The 27,506-nt window shown below is 37.3% G+C and overlaps 1 protein-coding gene across 1 annotated transcript in view; it reads left to right on the forward strand.

Moving 5' to 3' along the window:
• The window catches only part of LOC112053037 (disintegrin and metalloproteinase domain-containing protein 10), a 105,271-nt gene that overhangs the window by 42,660 nt on the left and 35,105 nt on the right, over positions 1 to 27,506 (forward strand). Inside the window, exons 2-4 of the mRNA XM_052884767.1 lie at positions 10,549 to 10,742; positions 13,743 to 13,809; positions 25,484 to 25,675. Coding sequence (XP_052740727.1) covers positions 10,549 to 10,742; positions 13,743 to 13,809; positions 25,484 to 25,675 — 453 coding nt within the window. The remainder of the gene's footprint in view (positions 1 to 10,548; positions 10,743 to 13,742; positions 13,810 to 25,483; positions 25,676 to 27,506) is intronic.

Here is a 27,506-nt window from a genome sequence, read left to right on the forward strand (position 1 = left end):
GTACCTAATCCGTAATCTCTGAGGGAGCTTCCCTTTTAAGGTTGGGTCGGAGGGACGTAACAAGTTTACAAGTGTTGTACCTATTCCAACAGAAAAACCTTTCCACGATAAATGGAGCGAGTGATTAATACGGACGTATAACCATTAGTTAGGCTAAGTTAAACGCCATTTTGAAAAGCTTCAATAGCTGTTGTCTACGATTTGACTACGGGATATTTTGAGTTCTATCTCAGCATAGTATAAATATAACAATCTTTACATTTGCCATATGAATATCAAGTTGTTGAAACATTTTTGACGGCCTCCATGGCGACGTGGTATGCGCAGTGGATTCACAAGACGGAGGTCCAGGTTTCTATCCTCGGCTGGTTTTCTTATTTGGTCCATGTCTGGCTGGTGGAAGGCGTCGGCCGTGGCTAGTTATCACCCTACCGGCACAAACATACCGCCAAGTGATTTACCGTTCCGGTACGATGTCGTGTAGAAAGGGGTATGGATTTTCATCCTAACCTAACAAGTTAGCCCGCTTCCATCTTTGATTGCATCATCACTGACCATCAGTTAAGATTGTTGTCAAGGGCTAACTTACCACACTATCACACTAATATTATAAAGGCGAAAGTTTGTGTGTAAGTATGTTTGTTCCTCTTTTACGCTGCAGCTACTAAAGCGATTTGGCTGAAATTTGGAATGGAAATAGATTTTGCTCTGTATTAACACATAGGCTACTTTTCATCCCGGAACAATCCATGGTTCCCGCGGGATTTGTGAAAAACTGAATTCCACGCAGACGAAGTCGCGAGCGTCCGCTAGTAAAGAATAAAAAAAATGCATAAAGTCAAATAATTCATTAGAAGTAAAGAAACCTCGAGTCCTTCTCCAAGATCGTTCTTTGTCTTAAAGATACAGCAAACATTGTCAAATATTCATCATAATTTTTTTCAAATCTAAAACACATTCATTTCAAGTTAGGCTTAGTTTACAAGCACTTTTGAAACGTCAAATACGTGTATTAGATTCTACTACCGGTTCGTAAGACAGAACCTGCTATGCACAGTGGGTAAACTCGACAGTTGCTCTTTTTAAAACTCATTCAATTCAATTTCAAATAAGAGTCTTCAAGTATTTCATTGCAAATAAAATTAAAAATAAAGGAACTATCCTCACGAATCGCCTCGAGGTCCAGACAGCGAAGTTGGTGGTTTAAAAATGTCAGTCGGTAGTGAATAACTTTCATTTTGTATTTTTTTATAACTAGTCTTTTCGTGGCGGCGCAAAGTTACGTTTCAAAAAATAACGTGTGAGTCTCGTAATTCAGCCATATTTTAGTGAGTAAAGGCTTAGAAATTATTAGAATATAGAATTCCAATGTATTATGTATTAGGTGTTAATATTTGACCAAATTACCTATACAAAAGCCATACTCGAGAAGTACTGTTTACTAACAAACAAATTAGAAATGAGGGTAGTAAACGGATGTCATTTCATAACTTTTTCATTTAAAATTATGTATTGTTTTTTTTATATTATTCAATAATATTATTCAAAATATATTAACTATATCTGATTGTTTTATGCTTATTGATCAATTTTATTTTCATTAATTTAAGAACAAGTTAATTACAAGCAATACTCTAATTTTTAATTTGTTTGTTGGTAAACAGTATTTCTCGAGTATGGCCTTAGTATAGTTTAGTGCAGTAGCGAAGGCTAAAATTTTCTAGTAGATAACCCGTTCATGTGTTTTTAGTCTGAATCACCAAGCAAGTGCGAGTATAAGTTCTAATAGGTATTATTAATATGTATTGCTTGTTAGTGTGCGGAGGCATTTATTGTACAGATTGTAGAAATGATGTTGTAACATTATATAACTGTTTAGAGCGTATAAAATACATTAAAATAATTAATATGTATGTATTCTTAAAAGGTAACCCGATTGGAATCGTATTGTTAGGACCTATCGCCCCTGGTTTAGTGTTTTTTGGGGAATTTTAAGTTGAACAAAATATGTACTTCTACTGTAGCAGATACTCGGAGAGTCTAAAGGCCTATAGCAGGTATCCTATGCGTCAACGGCTGATTCGAAAATATATCTCACTCTTTCGTTGCGATGGGACGAAAGAGAGAGCGATAATTTTCATGGTATAAGTTATCCATACTTAGAAATGCGAAAGTGAGATTGTTTGTTTTGCTTCACGCTCCAGCTACTCAACCGATCATTAACAGGTTAGTATTACTTACATGTCGAAAATTCTGTTTTTCACAATATGCTGCAGGAACTCATGTGTCGAATGCCATCTCCATTCCATTTCAGCCAAATCGGTTCAGTAGTTGTGGTGTGAAGAACAAACAAACATACATTTACACAAAATTTTACCCTTAAATTACTGTGAAGTGTGACTAACAGTTGCCTCGTGGTTTCAAATCGGTTCAGTAGCTACGGCATGAAGCACAAACAAACACAAACACACTCGTACACTTTCGCTTTTAAATTAGTGTGAAGTGTAACGTGTTTTCCCTACGTAATTCCCGTTTCCATAGAAATAACGGAATAAAACATAGCCCATGTTACTTGCTGTTACTGTAGCTTTCAATTGGTGGAAGAATTTTCAAAATCTGTTAGGTCATAGGCTTAAAAACGTAACAAAGTTACTTAAATAGGTATAGTGTGATAAAATGAAATTGTATGAAAATCTAGCGGACGCCCGCGACTTCGTCCGCGTGGAATTCAGTTTATCACAAATCCCGGGGGAACCGTGGATTTTTCCGAGGTGAAAAGTAGCCTATGTGTTAATCCACAGTAAATTCTATTTCCAGTAGCTGCAGTGTAAAAGAGGAACAAACATACTTACACACTTACACACAGACTTTCGCCTTTATAATATTATAGGATATATCAAGTTAAATAGCACAAAAAACACAACGCTTACGTAAGTCGCGCTAAACCTTACAAGCTTTGCGGTTGACACCGTCCCCCGGTTCACGGTGCAAACACAATGAGTGTCAAATGAGACGCGAGCCGCTAGTTACTGGGTTAGTTTTGTGTTCGCGAGCTTGCGGCCCACTGACCTAGTGGCGCTCCTGGAGCACTGGCTCCGTGTATCTTAACTAATTCATCATTATTTTTAACAGTACACTACAGGGCGAGGCCTGTTTATAATAGGGGGGTTAAGGAGCTACCCACCACGCTGCTTGCAAAGTTGGCCGGCTTAGGGTGATAATGTTAATTTCATTAAAGATTAAAGGGATTTTTTACAATTATATATTAACCCCCCCCCCCCATTACGTAAACATGTTTTTTTTTAATATGTATTATTAACGTATGTTACGTCAAAGTTAGTTATTTTTTTTAAAGAATTTTTTTTTTAATCATTTACAAGTTAGCCCTTGACTACAATCTCACCTGATGGTAAGTGATGATGTAGTCTAAGATGGAAGAGGGCTAACTTGTTAGGAGGAAGATGAAATCCACACCCCTTTTTCGGTTTCTACACGACATCGTACCGGGACGCTAAATCGCTTGGCGGTACGTCTTTGTCGGTAGGGTGGTAACTAGCCACGGCCGAAACCCAACCCAATCTTTTAGGTTTCGCTGAAGTCGGGTAAAAAATAAAAAAATAACACAGAAATACAATCTAAATTTAAAATCCCAGTTTATTTCGTAACAGTAGGTAGTTAGGTACCCATTTTCCAGGCCATGTACATTTTCACTAACACTAGATATGTGGGAAATTTTGTTCGGTTCGAAAATAGGCACGAAATTCGTACGCAGGCACACAGATTGTAGCAATCGGTTGCCCGTTGATAAGTGATTGATGTAGCCTCTCATTAATATCATTACGTGTGTGGCTAAATACGTTTTGCCTTGTAACGGTTCGGAGAAAATGTGTTATCTAAACAGTACGAGTGTACACAATATAACAAATTATCTCTGTCGACAACGAAATACTCTTAACACTGATTAATTATGTTAAACAGAGTGAGGTTGGTTGGTAAATAAAGATATTAAGACATATTTATTTAATTTAAAAAAAATTTCATGCTTACAACACAGAATAAAGAATGACACAGAATGAGAACGCGTTTCCTTGACATCCGCACAAACTTTTTTCATAATTTTATTTTTTTTTATTTTGGCTAAAACAGACATTATAAAAAATACAATCATAATGGACAATACATTGCCGAAAAGTACTTAAAAATATAATGAAGAGTTTGAGCACTGAACATCGACATTCCTTATTTATATAATCTCATAGCTCGAGTAACGTAACAGTACAATACAATATGTATTTCAACATTTAACACCAACAACAATTACGTAAGTTGATATCTTAATAGACTAGTAATTAATAATTACCTATAAAAATACTCCGTCATATTTTTCAAGTTTTTCTGAATAGTTTTAAAATATTTAAAAACATAAGTCGCTTTTTTGAATAATATTGAAAATTATTGATGCAACGCTTTGTGTCGTTCCTACTGACTTGAGAATGTATTAGTTTTTGGATTTGTATTTGGAATAGCTGCATCACTGCCGTGTTCCTTGAACTCTATCTGCCTATTATTCTTTAACCTGTGGCTTAAAAACAATTTTACATTCAGTTGATATGTTTGTGACGCTGCGCGTTCGACAAATTCCACTGAGACGAGCTGGTAAGAAACTCAATGGCTGCTCTTGTAAAATAATCATAATCTACAATTTTAATTGGGTATTGTCATTCCTAACCCATAAATTGCAAAATTATATAGTTGCAAGATGTTACATAATGATGGTTGCATAATTTACTGTGGCATGCGGTTTCAGTCAAGTTATATTTGTATATTGAAACCTCTTGCAAGAAGTTTAGAGGTCCTCATGACAAAGTTGGTCAAGAGAAATATTGGGTACCTATTACGGTATTCATTACAATCTGTTTTGTTTTTACTTCCTGTGTGAAGTTGGAATATGCCAGTGGCCTATCATTAAGGAAATCATCAATCGTGTAGCAACCAAATAATATGTTAAGTACATAATTATGTTATGCATATCTTTTAGGTAGGCCTTGTTCCATCGCTTACTTATAAACTTAGTATAACAAACAGACAGAAATTTTCGTATAGTTTATTAGATTCTGAAAGTTAAATATGCACACTTCGCTTAGCGATTGCATCAAGGTGCACTGGATATCGTGAAAACGCTCAATAACCAGTTTTTAACTAACGGTCATATGAAACCTTATCAGGTCGAAGCTATAACTAATTTGAAATTGCACGCCAATTCTACAAAGGGCGATGTTTTATCCAGTGGCGTAGCGTGCCTTGGAGGGGCCCTGTATCAAAATTATTTGGAGGGCCCCGGGTAAAGATTTCTCACAAAAGAAACTAAAATACTTACTTAAAATAAATATGACAGTGATTTTACCTATGTAGGATGTTTCCAGCTTTTAGCTGCACGCTCAACCCGGGAAATAATATTGCTTTTTTGAATTTTGTCATTTCTGAAGTGAAATTCTGTAGGCAGTTTTTTTTAATATGATTTTATCCAAGAAGCACCAGATTTAGTGACATTGTGGATTAAGACAAAGAATATTAACATTTTTATACAATTTTTGCTTTCACACGTAAGTCCGGTCCCTTAAGTCCCTTAAGTCCGGGGGCCCCATATCACGGTAGCTGCGCCCCTGGTTTTATCGCTATATCGCTATTAAAGTTTCGTTTACTATCAGGAATTTTATAGGTCACTTTTCATTTCACACAACCGGCTGGCGCCTTCACTTTAGCTTTCTACGATCAGCCGGATATGAGATTGTTGTATCGAAACAAGACTTTATATGTATAGCCTAAAACTTACATCATTAGGTACACATATGGGGTCCATACACAGGGTTAATTTGGAAAAAAATCAATACATATCACGTGTAAGTATGTATGTTAAATAGAATTAAGTTTTAAATTTATAATATAGTACTAAGCTAGCGAATTAGGTGATACCTGTAAGGCTAGTTTTAAGTTATGATGATAATAAATAAATAAATGTTTGTTCCTCCTTTGCGCTGCGGCTACCGAAGCGATTTGGCTGAAAACTGAATGCATTAATCCAGAGTAAAATCTCTCTGCAGTTTGCTCACGATGTTTTTCCTTCATCGTTTGAGACACTTGATATTTAAGCCACGCCCCTCCGGAATCGGAGGCCGAGGTCATATCCACTGGGCTATCACGACTAACACTAAACACACAGCTCTAAACTAAAGTACTGAACTAATTTTCAATTCTTTTTACATATTAAAATAACTACACTAAACTACTGTAATATTTCCGGAGATTTTATCATTGCGAACAAATGAAATGAATGAAAACAAACATTAGAATTAAACACAATCCCACAAAACAAAATAACGGCCTACTTGCTACACGCGAGGACTAAAGTGTCTAGCAACAAAGAAAGACAAAGAGTTTGCCTTTTATTCAGCACTGAGTAATGGTAGTATCTCTCTAAACCCTCGCAGTAAAGAAGGACTTAAAATAGACGAAGAGAGAGTGGCATCCTGGATAATTTTAAACCGTATTGTATGGTTTTAATTTCATTTCATACGCAATAAAATATTGTGATAGTTGCATTGTTATGCGGAACGAGTGCTTTCTAGTTTTCCCTCGAACATAAGTCATTGTGTAAACTGCAATTCTATCCTTTAACTGTAAGCGGAAAGGTTGACGAGAATATATGGGCTAGTTGTCTGGTCGAGCTTAAGTTACGTGCGCCGAGTGCATTTCGTTTTACTATCTCTGTAATTATGATTTCTGTGTTGAGCTTTGTATTTTTAGCGTTCCGTTTCTAAAAACGATTACTTTACGGAACCCTTTGTATCATCATTGTTGAACGACAGACAAACTGATCCATTTATTAGTCTGTAATGCAAAAACTTAACTTCAAACTAAATATTTCAAGGCCTTGATATATTTTTTCTCTGCACGCCGCCGAAACACCATTTATGTTTTTTTTTTATTCTTTACCAGTTAGCCGTTGACTACAGTCTCACTGGTAAGTGATGATGCAATTTAAAGTGAAAGCGGGCTAACTTGTTAGGAGTAGGATGAAAATCCCCTTTCGGTTTCTACAGGACATAGTAAGTACCGGAACGCTAACGCCTTTACCGGAAGGGTGTTAACTAGCCACGGCCGAAACCTCTCACCAGCCAGACCTGGACCAATTAAAACCTCAATCGGCCCAGCCGGGGATCGAACTCAGGACCTCCGAACCAAAAAACTAGTTGCAGCAAAAAACCAATGTATCTGTATGTTTCATGAGATTTGCTACTTACTTAGGATTAATAGTTAATAATCGCAATAAAGATCAATAATTACAATCAAATCGATATCAGACGCTTCAAAGATCTTCATTGTCACATTAGTAACATGTGACACGGAGATCTCCGTATGGCGGCACATATCTCACACAACGTATGTATGTACGTATCACTAATGCAATGATAATATTTCAATTGCCTAATTATTATAGACGATGCGATCTGTCGACACGTGCATCGCACATGTGGTTCGTCGCAGACGTTGCGTGTGATCGTTTCATTTTTTTCATCCAACTATTGTTTGGACTAAAATGATCTAATGCATTTTGTGACATTCGTCTAGAGATCGTTTATTTGTCGGTTAAATTTTCAGAGTTAAAAATAGCCGTATTTTATGTCTTATAATGGTGTCTTCATGTTCCCTTATCTACTACTAGCTGAAGCCGCGCGGTTTCACCCGCGGTGTTCCCGTTCCCATAGGAATACGGGTATAATATATAGCCTTCCTCAATAAATGGGCTATCTATCACTGAAAGAATTTTTCAAATCGGACCAGTAGTTCCTGAGATTAACGCGTTCAAGCAAACAAACAAACAAACTCTTCAGCTTTATAATATTAGTATAGATACTATATCTAATATAACTAATTATGTTATATATTTATTTAAGTAAGTTACTCTTTCATCAAATTCAAATAAGTACTTTTATATACTCATAGTTTACTAACTAAAGTGCTATACAATCAGAAAACACTCCGAAAAAATTTCTATCCAATAAAATGGTTTCAATTTTAGTTTTTTAGTGAACATTCCTCCGTGAAATATCGATTTCGATAATTTGCACAGGAATTCGAATAATTTCTGGCCAAGCTTTTACCTCTACTTTTTTTAAAGATTTATTCGCGAAAATCCAGTTTAATTTGGCAGGATAATAAATCGGCCTGGAAGCTCTATCGGACTCAAGTGGACCAATTCGAGAGCCACTAAATCTTAATTCGACCCGACCGAACTGCACTACCCAATTAATGGCTAACTATTCAACTCACTAATACTTATATATTTTTGCTTTTAAAGTTCTGAAATAAAAGGTGCTCGTAGTATACGTATATTTAGCAGACTCGGAAGTGGATGAGTGGAGTCACGAATTTGTGATCGTTGTATGTAGGGTTAAAGGCGCCTTTGACAGTTAAATAACACTCCCCTTTTCCACTCAAGTCACTCTCCCCGCCTATCCCAAGTAACCCATAAAGAATTACACAACAAGAAATGTGGACGGCTCGAACGCCACGAACACACTAAAGCCGACCGCACGACGAGTGCCCTATATCGCAAGTCATTCCCGGCAACCGATCGCTACCCCTCTCTAACTCCCCATTGTTTACGGAAACAAGTCGCCCCACCTAGCATCGCCACGAGCCAACACGAGATCGAGTGACGTCATATCCGTCTCAGACTACTATTTCCTACAGTATATTTTAATTTATATAGTATATTATGAAGGCACACATAGATGTTCCACTTCATTTTAAGTCCAAAATTGATGATTATTCCAATGTTAAATAGCAGCTTTATATGCTATGATAAGAACCACGTGTTGGAGCGATAAGAATAATTGCTACATATGCACTGTAAATCTGTAATCCACCGTTCAGAAGTTTGATCGTGGATAAAACCATTATTAGTTTTATTATGGACCTAGCAAAGTATTGGTACGAATATAAATAAATATCTGTGTCATGACTCATCATCATAATCATCACCATCATCATATCAGCTGATGGACGTCCATTGCAGGACATTGGCCTTTTGCAGGGACTTCCAAACATCACGATTCTGAGCCACCTGCTTCCAGCGAATCCCCACGACTCATGTAGTTCAATAACAATAAATTTCCTATAATTATAATTTATTATTGTTATCCTTAACCTATTGCAAAACATTTATATGTATTTATTGAAGCCAGTGGCGTGCATGATGTTATTAATGAAGTAGGCACTATACGTAGAGATTATACAAACTGTTCATTTGGATTCTTCAGGTTAGGCAGTGCGTTTATGCATCTACGAAGTGCGCGCCGCAGCTTCCAGCTGCATCTGAATTTCTACAAATAAAATACGTCATTCCCCGTAGTTTCTCATTAGCCACGAGTAACTCTAGACTCTGATTAAACAAATACGGGGAACCATTCGATTTTCCGTGGACCAATTTTTCCCCTGACATTAATTATAAACTTTCCGAGAACTTCCGACTTTAAGGACAATGGACGTAACTTCGAACGATGTTCACGGCTACTGAATTTAAGACTTTCTGGCTCCTACTTAATGCGACGCTTAAAAAGACGCCACGTAACATATATTGTAAGGAAAGGAAATGGTCTAAAATTGTGTGGAGCCCAGGATCAGTCATTGTACCCTGGCGGAAATAAAAGAAAATATTTTTTTTAACTATTTTTGATTATGCAAATCTACGAATTTACTTTAATTGTTTTGAAATAATATTCATTCTCTCCCAAGAAATGCAACACTATAAGGGTGATAATGGCGGATTGATGACGTTTCAATAAAGTAGTCATTTGCTGTCAATTGTCGGTTCCTTTGGGCGCCATCTTGATATAACTCAAAAACTTTTTAATTTTATTTAGTTAGATTTAATCAATTATTTAGATTTTAATAAAATCCTTGTATTTTTTAAAGTTTAATGATACACGGTACAAGAGTCGACCTGAAATGGACAATCTCCTTTAAAGTAATAAATGTATTCCTCTATATCTATACTATATTAATATTGTAAAGAGGTAAAGTTTGTGAGACTGTATGGGGTAATCTCTGGATCTACTAAACCGATTTTAAAAATTCTTTTACCAATAACGATACCGCCTAAAAAGTGAGCCCGCTTCCATCTTAGATCGCATCGTCACTTACCTAAAAAAAAATATAGATGAAGATTTTAAAAGCTTGATTGTGTTCTAATGTCATGTAAATAACTGAGCCGTGATAGCCCAGTGGATAAGACCTCTACCTTCGACTCCAGCGGGTGTAGGTTCGAATCGGGTTTGGGGCATGCACCAACCTTTCAGCTATGTGCTTTTTCTCAGAGCTCAGCAGTGAGTCGAATATGGGTTGAAAATGATGAAATAACTGTAAGCACTTGATAAAACAGTTATTTTGAAATCACAGATAGACATTTCAATTTTATTTATATACATATATTGATATGGCAAATATTCTTAAAAAAAATACCCATTATTTTCTCTTTTGTTACAGCTTCCCGGCGGCTCAGTGAATACGTAGAGCACTATGAGTCCCTCGAGTACGATGCAGAAGCGGTTCACGCACATCACAGACGAACGCGCCGGTCGGCCAACCCGCCGGACCTGCACATCAACTTCCATGCCCACCAGAGGCATTTCAAAATGCGTCTGCGGCGCGACTTGTCTGCCTTTAGTGAAGATTTTAAGGTAAAGTAGCCGACGATATTTTAATTTTTCCATGCGGATAAAACTGGCGAGGGGATTTTTCTTTGATGTGCCACATTTAAAAGAATATTTTAAGTATGGCACAAAAAGTCTGAAAGAATGTTTTGAGTTGGTACTACTACAAAGGGCCTGTCCCTTGAACTATTGAGATTTAAAATTGAGAATCAGTTGCTTAGTGAATACGTAGAACACTATGAGTCCCTTGAGTACGACGCAGAAGCGGTTCACGCACACCACAGACGAACGCGCCGGTCGGCCAACCCGCCGGACCTGCACATCAACTTTCATGCCCACCAGAGGCATTTCAAAATGCGTCTGCGGCGCGACTTGTCTGCCTTTAGTGAAGATTTTAAGGTAAAGTAGCCGACGATATTTTAATTTTTTCATGCGGATAAAACTTCCCTCTATAGGCGAGGGGATGTTTCTTTGATGTGTCACATTTAAAAGAATATTTTAACTATGGCACAAAAAGTCTGAAAGACTGTTTTGAGTTGGTACTACTACAGCGGGCCTGTCCCTTGAACTATTGAGATTTTAAGTTGAGAATCAGTTGCTCAGTGAATACGTAGAACACTACGAGTCCCTTGAGTACGACGCAGAAGCGGTCCACGCACACCACAGACGAACGCGCCGATCGGTCAACTCGCCGGACCTGCACATCAACTTCCATGCCCATCAGAGACATTTCAAAATGCGTCTCCGGCGCGACTTGTCTGCCTTTATTGAAGATTTTAAGATAAAGTAGCCGACGATGTTGAGCCGAAATTTCAGATTTTTATGTGGTTAAAACTTCCCGCTGTAGGCGAGGGGACGTTTCTTTAATGTGCCACATTTAAAATAATCGTTTTGTGCGAGTCCTAGGGACATCTATAACATAGAGGGGAAAAGCGACCCGATGTCTTGCAGTGCGATGGTAAAAAGGCGAAGGTGGTGTGGTGTGACGTCGAATAGCTCCTGAGCACACTCTCCAAAATAATATCTATACTATTATTATAAAGCTGAGGAGTTTGTTTGTTTGAACGCGCTAACCTCAGGAACTACTGGTCTGATTTGAAAAATTCTTTCAGTGTTAGATAGCCCATTTATCGAAGATGGCTATAGGCTATTTTATCCCCATATTCCTACGGGAACGGTAACCACGCGAGTGAAACCGCGCGGCGTCTACTAGTCCTATAATAAACATTGACAAACTGGCGAATTTAGCACTAATCACATTAACTTTGTCAATACATAGACACCAATGAAAGAATGAACTTAAATTCAATACGGATGTACTCGTAGTGTTCAAATGCGTACATTCAGGAGGCCTTTGGCTTAAAAAATTCAGCAACGCGAACTATTCTGTAGGAAAATAGCACACGTAAATTGCCCACTTATAATGCGAAATTCACGCTTCGTGAAGCCCTATAGCACAGGTGGAATTAGTGTTGCCAGATATTTTGTGGAAATTCCGGGATAGACAAAAACCTTGTCATTTATCTGTGTTATTTTAACATACGATAAATCGCGTGTAATTTTGTAAAAATCTATGAACAAAGATCATACTGCCATACATTGTTTTGGTATTATCATAAAGAGATTATAAATTCTGCGTTTTCGATGAAAGCTCCCATTTCACTTCCTGTTCTGGACATTTTCAACAATGGTTGTTATTCATCAAATTTCAAATAATTTTCAAAAAAATTTAATGAATTATACGATCTTCCTTGTTTTATTAAAGTTATTTAACCTTATTCGTTAGACGTTATTTTCTGTCTATTTGTGAAAATTGCGTTAAATCACGTTCAGTATTTTTTGAGTTTATCGCGGACAGACAGACGGGCAGACAGTGGAAGAGTTTTATTACATTATAGGAGTGCTTAGTGTAGAGATTTAGTTATGACTAACGGACGCCCAGGACTTCGCGTGAAATTTAGTTAGAAATCCCTCAAAAGTAGCCTATGTGTTAATCCAGAGTAAAATCTATTTCCATTCCGAATTTCAGGCAAATCGATCCGTAGTTGTGGCATTAAAGAATAACAAACATCCATACAATCTTTTGCGTTTATAATATTAAGTAGGGTTAGTCTGTCTTGTCCTGTATATTCCGAGAGAATGCAGTGCTCCTGGCCACACTAACCTAAATGTAGTTGCATTGGGAATGCGAACAGGGCTACTGGTACCCGTAGGTAGGTACGCAAGCCGTAAAGCTATCCGATTTTCGGGTAAACTGCGAGAGTGAATTCAGTCATGGGACAACTTGTAATGGAATTCTATTAGCTGCGGTGGCAATTAATCTGGTTATTGTTGTGTAATGTGTCTATTCCTACTAATGTGATAAAGTATCGCCGCGACGCCGCGCGGTCACACCCGCGTGGTTCCCGTTCCCGTAGGAATACGAGGATAATATTTAGCCTAAGCCTTCCTTGATAAATGGGCTATCTAACACTGAAAGAATTTTTCAAATCGAACCGGTAGTTACTGATGTTAGCGCGTTCAAGCAAAGAAATAAACAAACAAACTCTCCAGCTTTATAATATTTATATAGATGCGACAGTTTTCATTGATGTTTGTTACTTTTTCACGCAATAACTTTAAACTACTGTATGAACTTGTTTGAAATATAGATTATAGGTAGGTAAATAGATTATACTCTGGACTATAGCATATAGTATTCAAATTTTAGTTGACCCCCTCTAGGTGGACTGAGGACATCAAGCGGGTTGCAGGGAACCGCTGGATGCTGGCGGATCGAAACCGTTTTGTTTGGAAGTCCATGCAAGTATATGTCCAGCTGTGGAATTAATAAAAAAACTTATATTCATGCGGACAGCGCGCGTTCTAATGAAATCTATGGGATATATTAAAAGATCTTGTATCATAAAAAATATATTCTTTCAACAAACAAAGATCGCGAAGCAGAGACATCGTTGCTCGACTATGTTCTAGTCGTTGTTTTGTTTGAATTAAACATGACTTACTTTATAAGATACCTTGTTTTAGGTGGAGGGTTCCCAGGGTCAACTGCACGACGTTGACACATCGCACATATATCACGGAGAGTTGGTTGGTAAGTGTCGCCATGCTTTTCGACTCTGTTTAAGTAAGTCTGTAATGCTGGATGCTGGCGGCTCGAGACCGTTGTGTTTGGAAGTCCATGCAAGAGTTCTATGTCCAGCAGTGGACGCCCATCGGCCATCGGCTGATAATGAATGAATAAATGAAGTCTTAGTAGTAGTGAAGCTTTGTGTGAGAACTCGACCGCGAAAGTACTATGTTCAAGATTATATCTGTCTTCAATGAGGATTCCTGTGTTCCTGACTTAAAAGGCATGGTTGCCGGTATTTTTTCAGGTTGCATGGTATAACTGTATTTTCCAAGAGTACTAACGGACCCGGTTAAGCTTCGTTATCGTTTTGTTACAAAAACTGTGATACATGAAGAACCTCTCGACCGATTTTGTGCAAACTTCACATAAACCATCTACTAAATGGTCCGACCAAAGCCTACATTTGGTTTGGATCTTTCCGCCTTGAATTATAAAATTACCTCGAAAAGTGGTATTGATGTTTATTTATATAGATAAGTATGTTGTGTGAAGCAACTGCTAGCCAGGCTCGATGGCTTTGGGGTCCCAAGGTGCTGGAATAGTGGCTTCGCACTAGAAAGCGCAGTGTTGGTGACTCCCCACCAGGTGGACTGACGACATCAAGCGAGCCGCAGGGACTCGCTGGATGCAGGTGGCTCAATATCGTGATGTTTGGTTGTCCCTACAAAAGGCCTATGTCCTGCAGTGGACGTCCATCGGCTGACGTGATGATAATGATGATAGAAACCATACAAAAGATCGAAATAGTATAGTAGTTGTCTCTTCTAAATAATTGTTAGGTACCAAATCACCTGCTGTGCAAGACGAGGGTAAAGTTTGCGTGTGATGTTGTTGAACGACCTCTATACTGCTGTAACTTAGCGAACGACGTTATCTACGTCAGAGATAGGATGCTATTGTTCGCGCACCCTTTGCTACGACGAAAATTAAATTCCCTTTCTTTTGTTTATTATTTATACTAATATTATAAAGAGGTCAAGTTTGTAATAATCTCTGGATGTACTAAACTAATTTTATAAATTGTTTTACCTATACATAGAAAGCTACGTTATTCGTGAAGGTCATCTTAGGCTATATATTTTCATCTCCGTATTCCGCACTGGAATGGGAACTGCGGGTGAAACCGCGGTGTGTCTGGTAGTTTAACAGTAAAGTAAATTAACTTTTAAATTCCCTTCTTTTTTTTAGTATCCAATAATAAAGTAAAGAACGACTTTGTGGTTTTTAACTCTCCAAAATCTGTGTTCACCCAGAAAATGGAAATTCGGTGTTACGAGTACTTTGCTAAGTTCATCAAAAATGCGGAATAACTGTTATTTTATTATTATTCGCGAAATATGAATATTTAATTGGGAGCTTCATTGAACATTGTCAAATCAATTGAGGATGCTTCTCAGTTCCATTTTACTATGATGTTTTGGAGTGAAACATAGACGTTCTGACAGCGAGGATTTTTTGACAGCTCTAGGTGGCATTGTCGATTGGACACCTAGGTTTTCGTAAAATAAATTAGTTATTCACTGGAAACTTTGTTATTTAATGTATTGACCAAAATGGCCCGAAGCTAATCGTGTAATGAAAGTGCGTGCAGTGTATTTCTTGTTAACTCTTCTGCGCTTGGATATTTTAGTTGCGAAGGAAACTTGAACTCTCATAACGTCTGGTGTAAGATAAATCCGTTCCCTCCATTAATAATTCCAGGGGAGCACTAAAACATATTTCTTTTTGCAATTACGGCGTCAAAGTCTCGGCTAATTGGGAGCTTTCGGCGCCCACTTGACTTTTAATGTCGGGGCGCGCGCCGAATACCGACAGCCTGGATCCCCGACGCTCGCCCAGGCCGATATTATCTATTTAAATAATTACTTTGACGAAATCCTTACAGACATGCTATGTCTGAATATTTTCAAAGTTATTCACTGCGAAGTTTTCAGTTCAAAAAGGTTTAATCTCCTTGGAATTACTAGTAAACTGTCTAGATACTGTAATAGTATATTATAATCATTCAGGTCAAGAAAGGGTCATCGGTCTTGAAAGTGTTTTCAAGAACGAACCGTATGGAATATTATATTTGTCCTGTGGTTTTAAGTTTACAATTTACGAGCATGTGCTTATATTTCCCCTGTATCGAAAAATGGTTGAAGGTTTGAACCAGAGGTATTGTATGCGACTAATTTTGGGATCCGTGAGTATGTGGAAAAGTGTCAGAATAATAAGACTTTAGAGGCAGGTCATCTCCTCCCAGATAAAAGGCTTTACCTCCCTACCCGGGTAAGGCGCGGGGGATCTTGTTCCCCCGTTTGTGTCCTTCCAGCTCCTTTCCGGACTGAAGCCTTTTGGCCTAAGGGTATAAATGAATGTCAATCCATGTGCAATGTGTGGGCAGGCAGGACAAAATCACGACAGCGCGACTGTGGCATAATACTAATCTGTTATGAAACACTGACGGAGACATCCGGATGGCTGGTTATGTCTCAACATGCCACTAAACGTTGTTGTCAATTTTCGCGTTAGGATTAGCCTAACGCAAAGAAACTGACAAGCAATGCGTGCATAAGCCATCGCTGTAATAATTGTGAAAGTTTGGTACAGTGTAAATGGATAAAGTTGCGAGGGCGGCGCGGCATCGATCGCAGTTCGTCGCCCTACTTACCGCTGTTCCGATGCACTTACCGAGTTGCAAACCGCGTTGTGGGATATAGGTCACCCTGAGTTGCATATTTTTAAGAAGTGGTCGAACTACCAAACTCCATATGCTTGTGTCAGTTTGGATGTGTAGGTACACCAATCTAGGTACACCAAGAATTTAATTTTTTCTTGCTATACTATATAATAATAAAGGTGAAGTTTTGTTTGTTTGAACGCGCTAATCTCAGAAACTACTGCTTCGATTTGAAAAATTCTTTCAATGTTAGATAACCAATTTATCGAGGAAGGTTATAAGCTATATATTATCCCCGTATTCCTGGGGGAACGAAAACCTCGCGGGTGAAACCGCGCGGTTTTTGCTTGTTCTGTTATAAAATACCAATTTAGTACTGAATAAAATAACGACATACCCTTAATATGAACATGACTAATAATAAATATGACTAATAATTTTACTTTAACCTAAACTTATCCTATAATCTCTGAAATAAATTGATATTTTACAGATACTATACACAATCGAAATTAAATAACTATTAATCTCTTCCTAAATTTTTACTTCGTGCAAATTACTAAATCACTCTACGGAACACTTAACACATTGAAAAAAAATCTAATAAATCAATCGTTAATTTCTCATAGTACAAAAAGTACTTTAAATAGCACTGGGTAAAATGTGTAAACAACAGTTAATGTGTAAATTGATTTATTATAGACTAGACCGACGCCCCGCGATTCTCGTTCCCGTGAGAATACGGAGGTAAATTACTATAGCCCATGACACTCACATATATCGTGGCTTTCTAGTGGTAAAAGAATTTTCAAAATCGATTTAGTAGATCCAGAGATTACCCTGTACAACACCAAAAACTTATACTCCTTTTACTTAATATTAGTATTGATTGGTTTATTGAAAAACTATAAATCGGTACCAAACATTCTGGTTCACAGTACACTTGTAACATGACAGATTTTAAATAAGTTAACTACCTAATTTAATATTGATATCTTAGTTAAAGTTTTATAAATACTATTCTCCGAAATAAAAAATAAATCCGGAATAAATTCAAAATCACCGAAACATGGATATTTAATATTTATGAGATAAAATTTCGCAGAGATTGTGTTTAGTTTGAATAATGGTTTTATTTTTCAATTGTTTCATGACGTCACTATAATAAATCCCTTACAAACGGAGCGTTTGACAAAAATATTAGTTAACAAATATACAAATCTACGAATTTACTTTAATTATTTCGAAATAATATTCATTCTTCCCAAGTAATGCAACACTGATACAGGTAATAATAGCGCATTGATAATGTTTTCAATGCAGCAGTCGATTTGACGTTTGCTGTCACTTGTCATGTTATAGATGAATTAAGGGCGCCATCTTGATTCAACTCAAAAACTTGGGTTTTAATTTTATTGATTTCTTTTTAATTAGTTAGATTTATTTACTTATTTAAATTTTAATAAAATCCTTGTATTCTATAAATTTTAATGATACGGAGTACAAGAGTGGACCTGAAATGGACCATCTCCTTTGATATGAGTCAACTATCCTATTGTGTAGATTAAGAGGCAGATTTAAACGTGTTACTCGATTCTGAACTCGTTTGAGTTGTCTTCGTTGAGCCTTTATGAGTCGTTATAGAGGAAATGGTCATCGTTAACTGTATTTTTATGTATTAGGCATTTATATTTCGCACGATTTTGAAGGATCAAAATAACTATTACTATTAAAAGTTAACGGGAATCTGAATAAAATTGTTATATTTTATAGAATTTGGAATAAGATATAAAGGTATCATTTCTAATTTTGCTAGTGTCTCCCACGACTTCGCCCCTTTATAAATTTTGTCCAAGCTAATCTTCGGAACAGCTGAAGCTATTTTAAAGAAGCGAAGTTAAGGTTATTGAGCAACATATAGGCTACTGTTTATCCCGAAAAAAATAATGGTCCCCGTGGGATTTGTGAAAAACGAACTTTATGCGCCGAAAATTAGTAGTGCTAACGTTAATAGCAATTAGCAAAAGTCATTTTGATGTAGGTACTCGTATAACTACGAGTAAGTATAGAATGTATACGAAAAGCGCGCCAGTCAAAAAATTAACGAGAATGATAAAAATAAAACAGCCAGGGAGCAACAAGCCCCAGTGACTTATGGAAATGAACGGGTATTTTTCCAACGGGGTCTTTTATAAATTTTTACTAAAGACATTTTCGGAGCCCTGCGGTTTGCGCAAAACATCACATCTCTCTCATATTTACGCTCCTTAACTTGTGTAATTTCATAATGTCTGGCTCGGATAAAAATTATACTATGACAATTTTCAACTCCGTACGTACTTAGAACCGGTTGGGCGATGAGAGAATATTTTTTCATATGTATATTTACTTAAAAAATAATTTAGTTTGTAATTTACTTGTATGTAGTGCTCATAGTTTTCGTTTGGGTGATGTATATTTGCTTGAAACTTAAAATGTCAGTAACGTACAAACGCTAAAAGCTAAAGGTACAAATAATTATTCATCTATATGTTCATGTCCCACAGATGGGCACGAGCATAGCTTCTAGAAGAGCCCAAAGTAGTACCTACTTTGTTTGACTTTGTTCCACTATGCTCCAAATTCATCTACAGATCTACATAATATATCTATAATTTTACTGACTGGATTTAATAGTAGCCGTGATAGCCCAGTGGATACGACCTCTGCCTCCGATTCCGGAGGATGTGAGCTCGAATCCGGTCCGGGGCATGCACCTCCAACTTTTCAATTGTGTGCATTTTAAGAAGTTAAATATCTCGTGACTCTAACGGTGAAGGAAAAACATCGTGAGGAAACCTGCATACCAGAGAATTTTCGTAATTCTCTGCGTATGTGAAGCTTTGATTGCCTTGCCTTGCTTTGATTATGGGTTGATCAAATCAAAAATTTAATATTAATAATCGTAGAATAGTATGGTTGTTGATGCTTAACCAGTGTCAAAGTTTAAGAACTTTGACACTGGTTCATCGTTTTTCATCGTAGTTTCGTTTTTGCAATCATCTAACTAACATACATTACATACATTACATAAAATAACATTAGTATAGTAGTGATAGTAACAGATAGTAACGTTATTTTAACGATAAACTGGTATTTACGTAATTTCGTTGAAATAATAATGTTAGATCGTCGTAGAAACAAAAAAACCTTATCACTTAATGTAAAATAGTGCATTCAAGCCTATTTCGTTGAAATAACTATTTTAAATCATCACAAAAACGAAAATACGATGAAAAACTATGTAGTGACTGATTACTTGAATGGTACACCGAGTTACATAATAACCCTGATGATAGTGATCGTTAATGAATTTAACATTATCGCCTTAAGCCCGCCAACCCGCATTAGAGCAGTCAGGTGGGTCTCCATAAACAGGGAAGCCTGGTCCTGTAGAGGGCCGTTAAAATTAGGCTGATAATGATGATTTAGATAAGATTTAGATAATATTGGCGGTAAATTTGCCTTACGAACCACTAGTAGGTACACTAAAAACTGATTGATTTGACATTTCCTCAAATACAAGTAAATGCTTGTACAGTAAGCCTATTTGAATTTCTATTTGGCACAGACTTGCGCTTTCTATTTTATATGCCCAGTATAAAATCGTTCGAACAAAGCCAGTCAAAATATAGTACATAATACATATCAATTTGCATATTGAATGATTTCATTCAAATCATCGTGCAAATACTCGTTATTGAATATTTACGTAACAAACGGATTGGTACAATATCCCTTATGAATAAATTGTCATATCTCCCTACGGTTACCTGCCCCAAATGTAATGACTCACCACTGCTGTCAGCTATAATTAATTTGAACCCTAACATCATTTTGACATGAAAACCTGTAGTAAAACGCAAATAATAGATAACTTTTGGTTTTCATTCGTTAAAGGTATAGGTTAGTAAATCATAGAATTAACAAGAGAATATACCAATTTGCTATAACAATACTACGAGTAGTTACTTTAATACGGTTTTCTTAGAAATTAGGGATTTTCATACGTACTTAAACAACTTTTCTTGCCCATGTCACTCCTTAGGGGTGTTGAATTATTATTAGCGGTTAAGTTCAATAAATTTATGCTAGTGCTAACATACTGTAGAGAGGGAATACTTGTAAGTATTGCATATATTTAGTTATTGAGCAATTGTTTTACAGCATAGTACATTGTACATACGTCATACATACAGCATAGTACATTGTACATACGTCATACATACAGCATATCATACCTGTTATATAGACAACAATATTTTATACTGTAGATAGATAATGCGGAAAATTTGGTCTTATCACCGAAACTCTGTCGAGTCTCTCTCTGTCGACTCTGTCTCGAATCTGACAATATATTTTTATTTTTTAATTAAGAAAGACTTTAGGATATAGATTCCTGAGAATAGCGCATTTAATCAAACAAACAAACTCTGCAGCTGTATATATTAGTATAGATTTCACATTGACGAACTGGAAGGGCGCTTCAAAATCGTTCCAAATAATTTTCAACATTGTATTTGGCATTTAAATCTTCTCGTAGTTATGTTAAATAGTACCATATCAAAAGTATCATCGCGGTACGCAAAATTATGAAAGTAAAAATGGCGACGTTTTATCTTGAATTAATTCAATATAAACGTATTCGTATAATATGCCGGTAGGCCGGTACATAATTGCCTCCTGTCTCTGACAGAACGACAAAACCGGACTGGAAACCGTTACGGACGTGAACTTGACATCATTATAGGAGAACGATACTATTTTATATGGGCAATGTTGAGGAAGTTTAATTTTTTATCGGCAACGTAGCTTTAAAAAAATAAAACAGTCGGGTAAAAGATCGAGCAATTTGTTAGCTCTGTAAAAAAAATATAACGTTCGATATTTTGCGTTGCGGAAAGAGAGTTGTGTTTTTCGGTGTATGTATATTTTGGAAAGCTCTATAAGACAAATTTCAAATTTCAATGCGGTGTCTTTTATGAGGAAGTAGCGGACACCCGCGTGAAACTCGATGTAAACTTTCAACTACCCCTACCCAACTCTACTCCTACCCTGCCCCTACCTTTTCCTGAATTTTCTTTGCTATAAACCTCACGGAGCCCGAGACCTTTCCAACGAATGCAAAACCATGGAAATCGGTTCGTGCGTTCTGGAGTTATAGCATCAGGAAGGAAAACCCTACCTATTTTTGTATTGTAGATTTGTCAAGGTGAGATAGCAGCATTCTATCTAAGAAAAGCATGAAAATTTGAAATTAAATATTATTTTTGGAGTATAACATGGATAGACCGACAGCCAATTACTTCAACAACTTCTATGTTTCATTCTTCTTTTTAGCTCTCCCAATTTTTTAACCGACTTCCAAAAAGGAGGAGGTTCTACGTTCGGCTGTATGTATGTTTTTTTGCTTTTATATTCTATGTATTGACACCCTATTTCTACTGTTTGAACTATTAATGGATATTACCTCCTAGCAATAGAACATTTTGCCAAAAAAGAACGCAGTTGCGGGGTGACTCACTTGTGAAAGTGTAAATTATATATTTTATTGTAACACAATAAATAAGTAGTAAATTTACAAGAAGAAATACAGCGCAGACGTGTAAAAAGCGAATCACGTCTCACTATAAAAGTAATTTCGTTCAAAAGCATTTAAACACGTACGAGTATACGTATAAATTTTAAGACGGAAACTTTTAGGAGGAAATGAGAAACATTGTAAAACTACGAGTATGTGTACCTACATTTGACGGCCTCCGTGGCGCAGTGGTATGCGCGGTGGATTTATAAAACGGAAGTCCTGGGTTCGATTCCCGGCTGGGCCGATTGATGTTTGTTAATTGGTCTAGGTCTGGCCAGTGGGAGGCTTAGGCTGTGGCTAGTTACCACCCTACTATTATCGTACTCTAAAATAAGACGAGCACGTTAGTATTAGAATTATTAAAATTAAAATATTTAACCATAATAACATAGCCATTCATTACTACATCAAACTGACTTAATTATATTTCATATTTCGAATACACTATAAACCTTCTAGCTTCTTTAGTTTTAACTACATTAAATACTTTAACTTGAACACTTGTAACCACACAACAGTTGATACTCGAGTATCTATTGTATGGCACGAGCGAAATCACGGACTGGCAACCGCTAGTAGCAGGGTTAAAGACATCTTTTACAGTTAACTTATACTCCCCTTCTTCGTTCGTGTTGGCTCCCAGCCAAGAATCTAACAATGCAATGGCTATACGGATAACAGACTTACTCAATTCTCTCACCTAAACCTAATAATCTATTTATTAAAAACATCTACATTTAAATGCGACGGCGTCGTTGAAACGCGCCGACGTCTTACCTTACAACACTTAAATACTTGTAAATTAAACAATGACGTTGGAATCAAAAGGGCTTGTGAGTTTAGTAGGAAACAGATGTCCTGTGAGCGCGAGTTGACGTAAAATATTCGAGACCTCATCTTCGCCGGGCAAACCAGCGAAATTATAGAGAAACGTAGGAGACGAGAAGCTAGGCTTAATGTCTTGAGACCACCTTGAATCATCGCTTCATATGCACTGATAAAATATCCAAGCGTAATTATAATTCTTGGCTTACCTAAATTGATTACCCAATTCGCCTCCTTAGTACCTATTGTTAAAGCTAACCCTCCTATACTTGTACACTGGCAGTCATACTAAAAAACGATGATAAAAATATATAATACTAAAAAACATGAATATCGGGTAAATAATAACAAAGTGATTTCTCTTTCTATCATCAGCAACATAACATTAGGAAGTAAGAGACGAAACATCGCGTACTCTACAACATTTAAGGGGTACTCTACAACAGTTAAGGGGTCTTATTCAGTATGAAAACATGCCGCACTATGACTCGATGAGGGTTTGAATGTTTGACTCATATACAATTAGTTTGCAACAAATTACAATGCTCGATTACCCAGACAACCCGCGCTATAAACATAGGGTAAAGCGAGAGGGTAGAAACTATTTTGATTATAAACATTATTGTAACCCTTTTCATATTGTACCTATATAGATACAATATGAAATAATATATAAAATATATAGATACGTATTTAGCTAAACAACCAGATAATGTTTATTTTGATTGAAGTTTTTCATAACAACCCAATGAAAATGATAAGAGAAAGTGACATGATGTCTTTTACATCATGACACTTTATATCAAGAATGAGTCTTTTATTATATTTATTAATAATTTATTTAATAATAAACTTTGGTGTTTGAAGTATTTTTTTATTTAGTTTTAATTTTTATAATATAGAAAGGTTTAAGACTTTGTAGGTACCTACTACTACACCTTGTTCGAGTACGTTAGCCATTGTCTGTCAAGTTGGGTCAGGGTAGCTTAGCGACAACAACATTTTACATATGAAGATTTATGCGAGATCGCTTTTATATCGACTCCGACAAGAAAATTATCCCTAATTTTAATCAGGTCCCACTTTCGAGTAGCCAACAGAAGCAGCGATATCAAATGCAAATCAAGTTCCGATATCCGACATGTGGTTACGGCCTGTTAAACTTTTTTTTTGGTTTCATGAAAACTTACCTCCTTTTTTTTGAAGTAGCTGAACAGTGGCGCAGCCAGGGCACGAGCTGCTTAATAAAGTAGGGCTAGACCGCACTTGACCTGTTTTATTCGTATTTTAGCTGCAATGGAAATAATAGGCACAACGTTGTTTTATGGATTGCGGCTATTGTCGCATGTTTAGCGGTTTGATATGAACTCCGGTATTGTGAGATACTTCATACTATGCAAGCCTACTTACTGTCGGCAAAGCCAACAAGTTTGCAAATTAATTTAAATCGACAATTTTTTTTTGGATGTAGGTATACGAGTACCTCTATTATGCAAAATTTCAGCACATTCAAAATTCAAAATTCAAAATTCAAAATTCATTTATTTCAAGTAGGCTCAGTTTACAAGCACTTTTGACACGTCAGTTGACTATTTGTAAAGATTCTACCACCGGTTCGGAAGGCAGGTTCTGCTGAGAAGATACCGGCAAGAAACTCAACAGTTGCTCTTTTGAAAAAGTCATACAGTATTACAATTTACATTTGATAACAATTAAATTACAATTTCTTATAGTTTTATTTCCTGTGTGAAGGTGGAAGCTGATCCAATGGCCTCCAAGCACCTTTGTCGTTAAGGAACTCATCAATAGTGTAGTAACCTCGACTAAGTAAATGTTTTTTAACACATTGCTTAAAGTTGTGCATTGGCAAGTCCATCACAGTCTTGGGGATCTTGTTATAGAAGAGTACACCCAAACCCACAAAAGATTTTTTAACTCTTTGGAGACGATATGCAGAAATAACTAACTTATGCCCGTGTCTAGTAAGACGTGGGTTTAGATCTCCTTTTCGTTTGTGCAAATTAATATTTTGTCTCACATAAACTATACTGTTATATATATACTGACAGGCTACTGTTAAAATGCCTATTTCTTTAAACTTTTGACGAAGGGACTCGCGTGATTTTAGTTGATATATTGCTCGAATTGCTCTTTTTTGAAGTACAAATATAGAATGTATATCAGCAGCCTTGCCCCACAACAAAATACCGTAAGACATTACGCTGTGAAAGTACGCAAAATAAACAAGTCTAGCTGTATCAACATCAGTAAACTGTCTTATTTTTCTCACTGCAAAAGCAGCTGAGCTGAGTTTACCTGACAGTTTTTCTATATGAGCACCCCACTGAAGTTTAGGATACAATTCAGTTGAGGATACATGTTTTAAAAATCATTTAAAAATACTTACTAGATACTAAGCGAATTAAATTATTAATTATCTTAAAAATGCTTCAAAAAGCTCTAGGTACCTACAAAGCAAGTTAAAGTAAAAGAGATATAAAAGAGCAATTTGTATTCTGTAACAGATGAACCGCAGTCGACAGTTTTCGGCTCGGTGACGGACGGCGTGTTCGAGGGGAAGATCGTGCTGAACGACGGCGCTTACTACGTGGAGCACGCGCGGCGCTACTTCCCGCCGAACGGGACGCGCTCGCGCGTGCACTCTGTCATCTACCGCGAGGGCGACGTCGTGGACCCGTACGCGCACAGGAGGCACGGTGAGTGTTGAACGTTGGCGCTTACTACGTGGAGCACGCGCGGCGCTACTTCCCGCCGAACGGGACGCGCTCGCGCGTGCACTCCGTCATCTACCGCGAGGGCGACGTCGTGGACCCGTACGCGCACAGGAGGCACGGTGAGTGTTGAACGACGGCGCTTACTACGTGGAGCACGCGCGGCGCTACTTCCCGCCGAACGGGACGCGCTCGCGCGTGCACTCCGTCATCTATCGCGAGCTCAGACCAATTATTGTATAGGACCTGTCTCGCTAAACGTTACTTTTCTGTCAAAGTATATGATCAACGATCTAATGCGATTATAAAACCTGTCTCTATGGAATCGATGTTAAATAGTTGTAATCGTGTTCGTCGGTTAAAGAGCTCCGTAAAAATACCTTTTTGTGTAATTGAATTGTGTAAATAACGGGCAAAAACATCTAGTTTCGTATAAGATATAAACAAAATCTAAGCTCGTTTTCCTCAGAAAATGACAGACAATTTTGTTCGTGACTATGAGAGCGATACAGGCCCTTCTATAATTGGTCTGTGACCGCGAGGGCGACGTCGTAGACCCGTACGCGCACAGGAGGCACGGTGAGTGTTGAACGTTGGCGCTTACTACGTAGAGCAAGCGCTGCGTTACTTCCCACAAATCATACTATAAGGCATTCGTAGTGTCTCCTATAGCAAAATTTCTTACTACAGGATCTCTTAAAATATTTATCCAAAATGTAAAAATAACGAATCTCTACAGTAACAGCACAATTAAGTGACGTTATTTACCATAGCCGTGAAGTCTTGCTGTAGAAATTAATAGCAGTGTTTACCTCATTGAAACAGGTAACGCATGGTTGCGATGTACAACAAGATTACAATTAGAAATTCGAAACTACTAGTAGACCCAGTATGCACGTAGGTGGTACCCGCAGACAGTTGGGGCAAGTTTCGCCACCGAGTACTGCAACGCTAGGCCGACTAACAAAGTTTAATCTCGTTTCCGAGATTCTGTCGCCCGTGTGTGCAGCTTGCAACGGAAAATTCATACTCCATACTAATATTATAAATGTTACCTTCGCTCGGCTTAACTTCTTCTTAATCGTACACTCTTGGCAGAGTGCTCGTGGTTGGCGATGAGCGACGCTTTCTGTACAATACTCATCCACTTTTGGCGATTGGCTGCATTATGAGAACACTCCACCATGGATGATTGTGTAGCAGTCTTGACTAAATCCGTCCAGAGGGTTGAAGATCAGCATCTGGATTTTTTGCCTTCGACTTGGCCCTGCTCTATCAACCTCTCGATTGAATCCTGATTTCTGGAGATTTGGCCTCAACTCATAAAAACACAGTCGACGAAAGTCTTTCTTTTATCTAACTAAAGCTTAACTAAGATATGGCAAATATTCTACAAAAAAAAACTGCTAAAACAATTAGGTGAATTTTGATATATGTGATAAATGGGATCTTGCAGTAAAACATAGGGTACTGTTTATCCCGGAGAAATTGAAGGTTCCGGCGGGATATGTGAAAGACTTTCACGCAAACGGGGTCGAAAGCGTCAGCTAGTTAGCTATATTTTTTACCGAGGCATTTGAACGCTTCATTAACCCAGCAGTCATCAACCCACAGACTGTTGGTGCAAATTTCGCCAACTCTGTATGAGTTAATGTAATGCAACGTGAGACTCTAACAAAGTTTAATCTCGTTTCCGAGATTCTGTCGCCCGATTACCGTGCGGCTTGCATCGGAAAATTTGCTACAATTTATTACCGAGGCATTTGAACGCTTTATTGGTCTAACAGTCATCAAGCCACAGACAGTTGGTGCAAAT

The sequence above is a fragment of the Bicyclus anynana genome, chromosome 12, assembly GCF_947172395.1.
Source record: "Bicyclus anynana chromosome 12, ilBicAnyn1.1, whole genome shotgun sequence".
Lineage (NCBI taxonomy): Eukaryota > Metazoa > Arthropoda > Insecta > Lepidoptera > Nymphalidae > Bicyclus > Bicyclus anynana.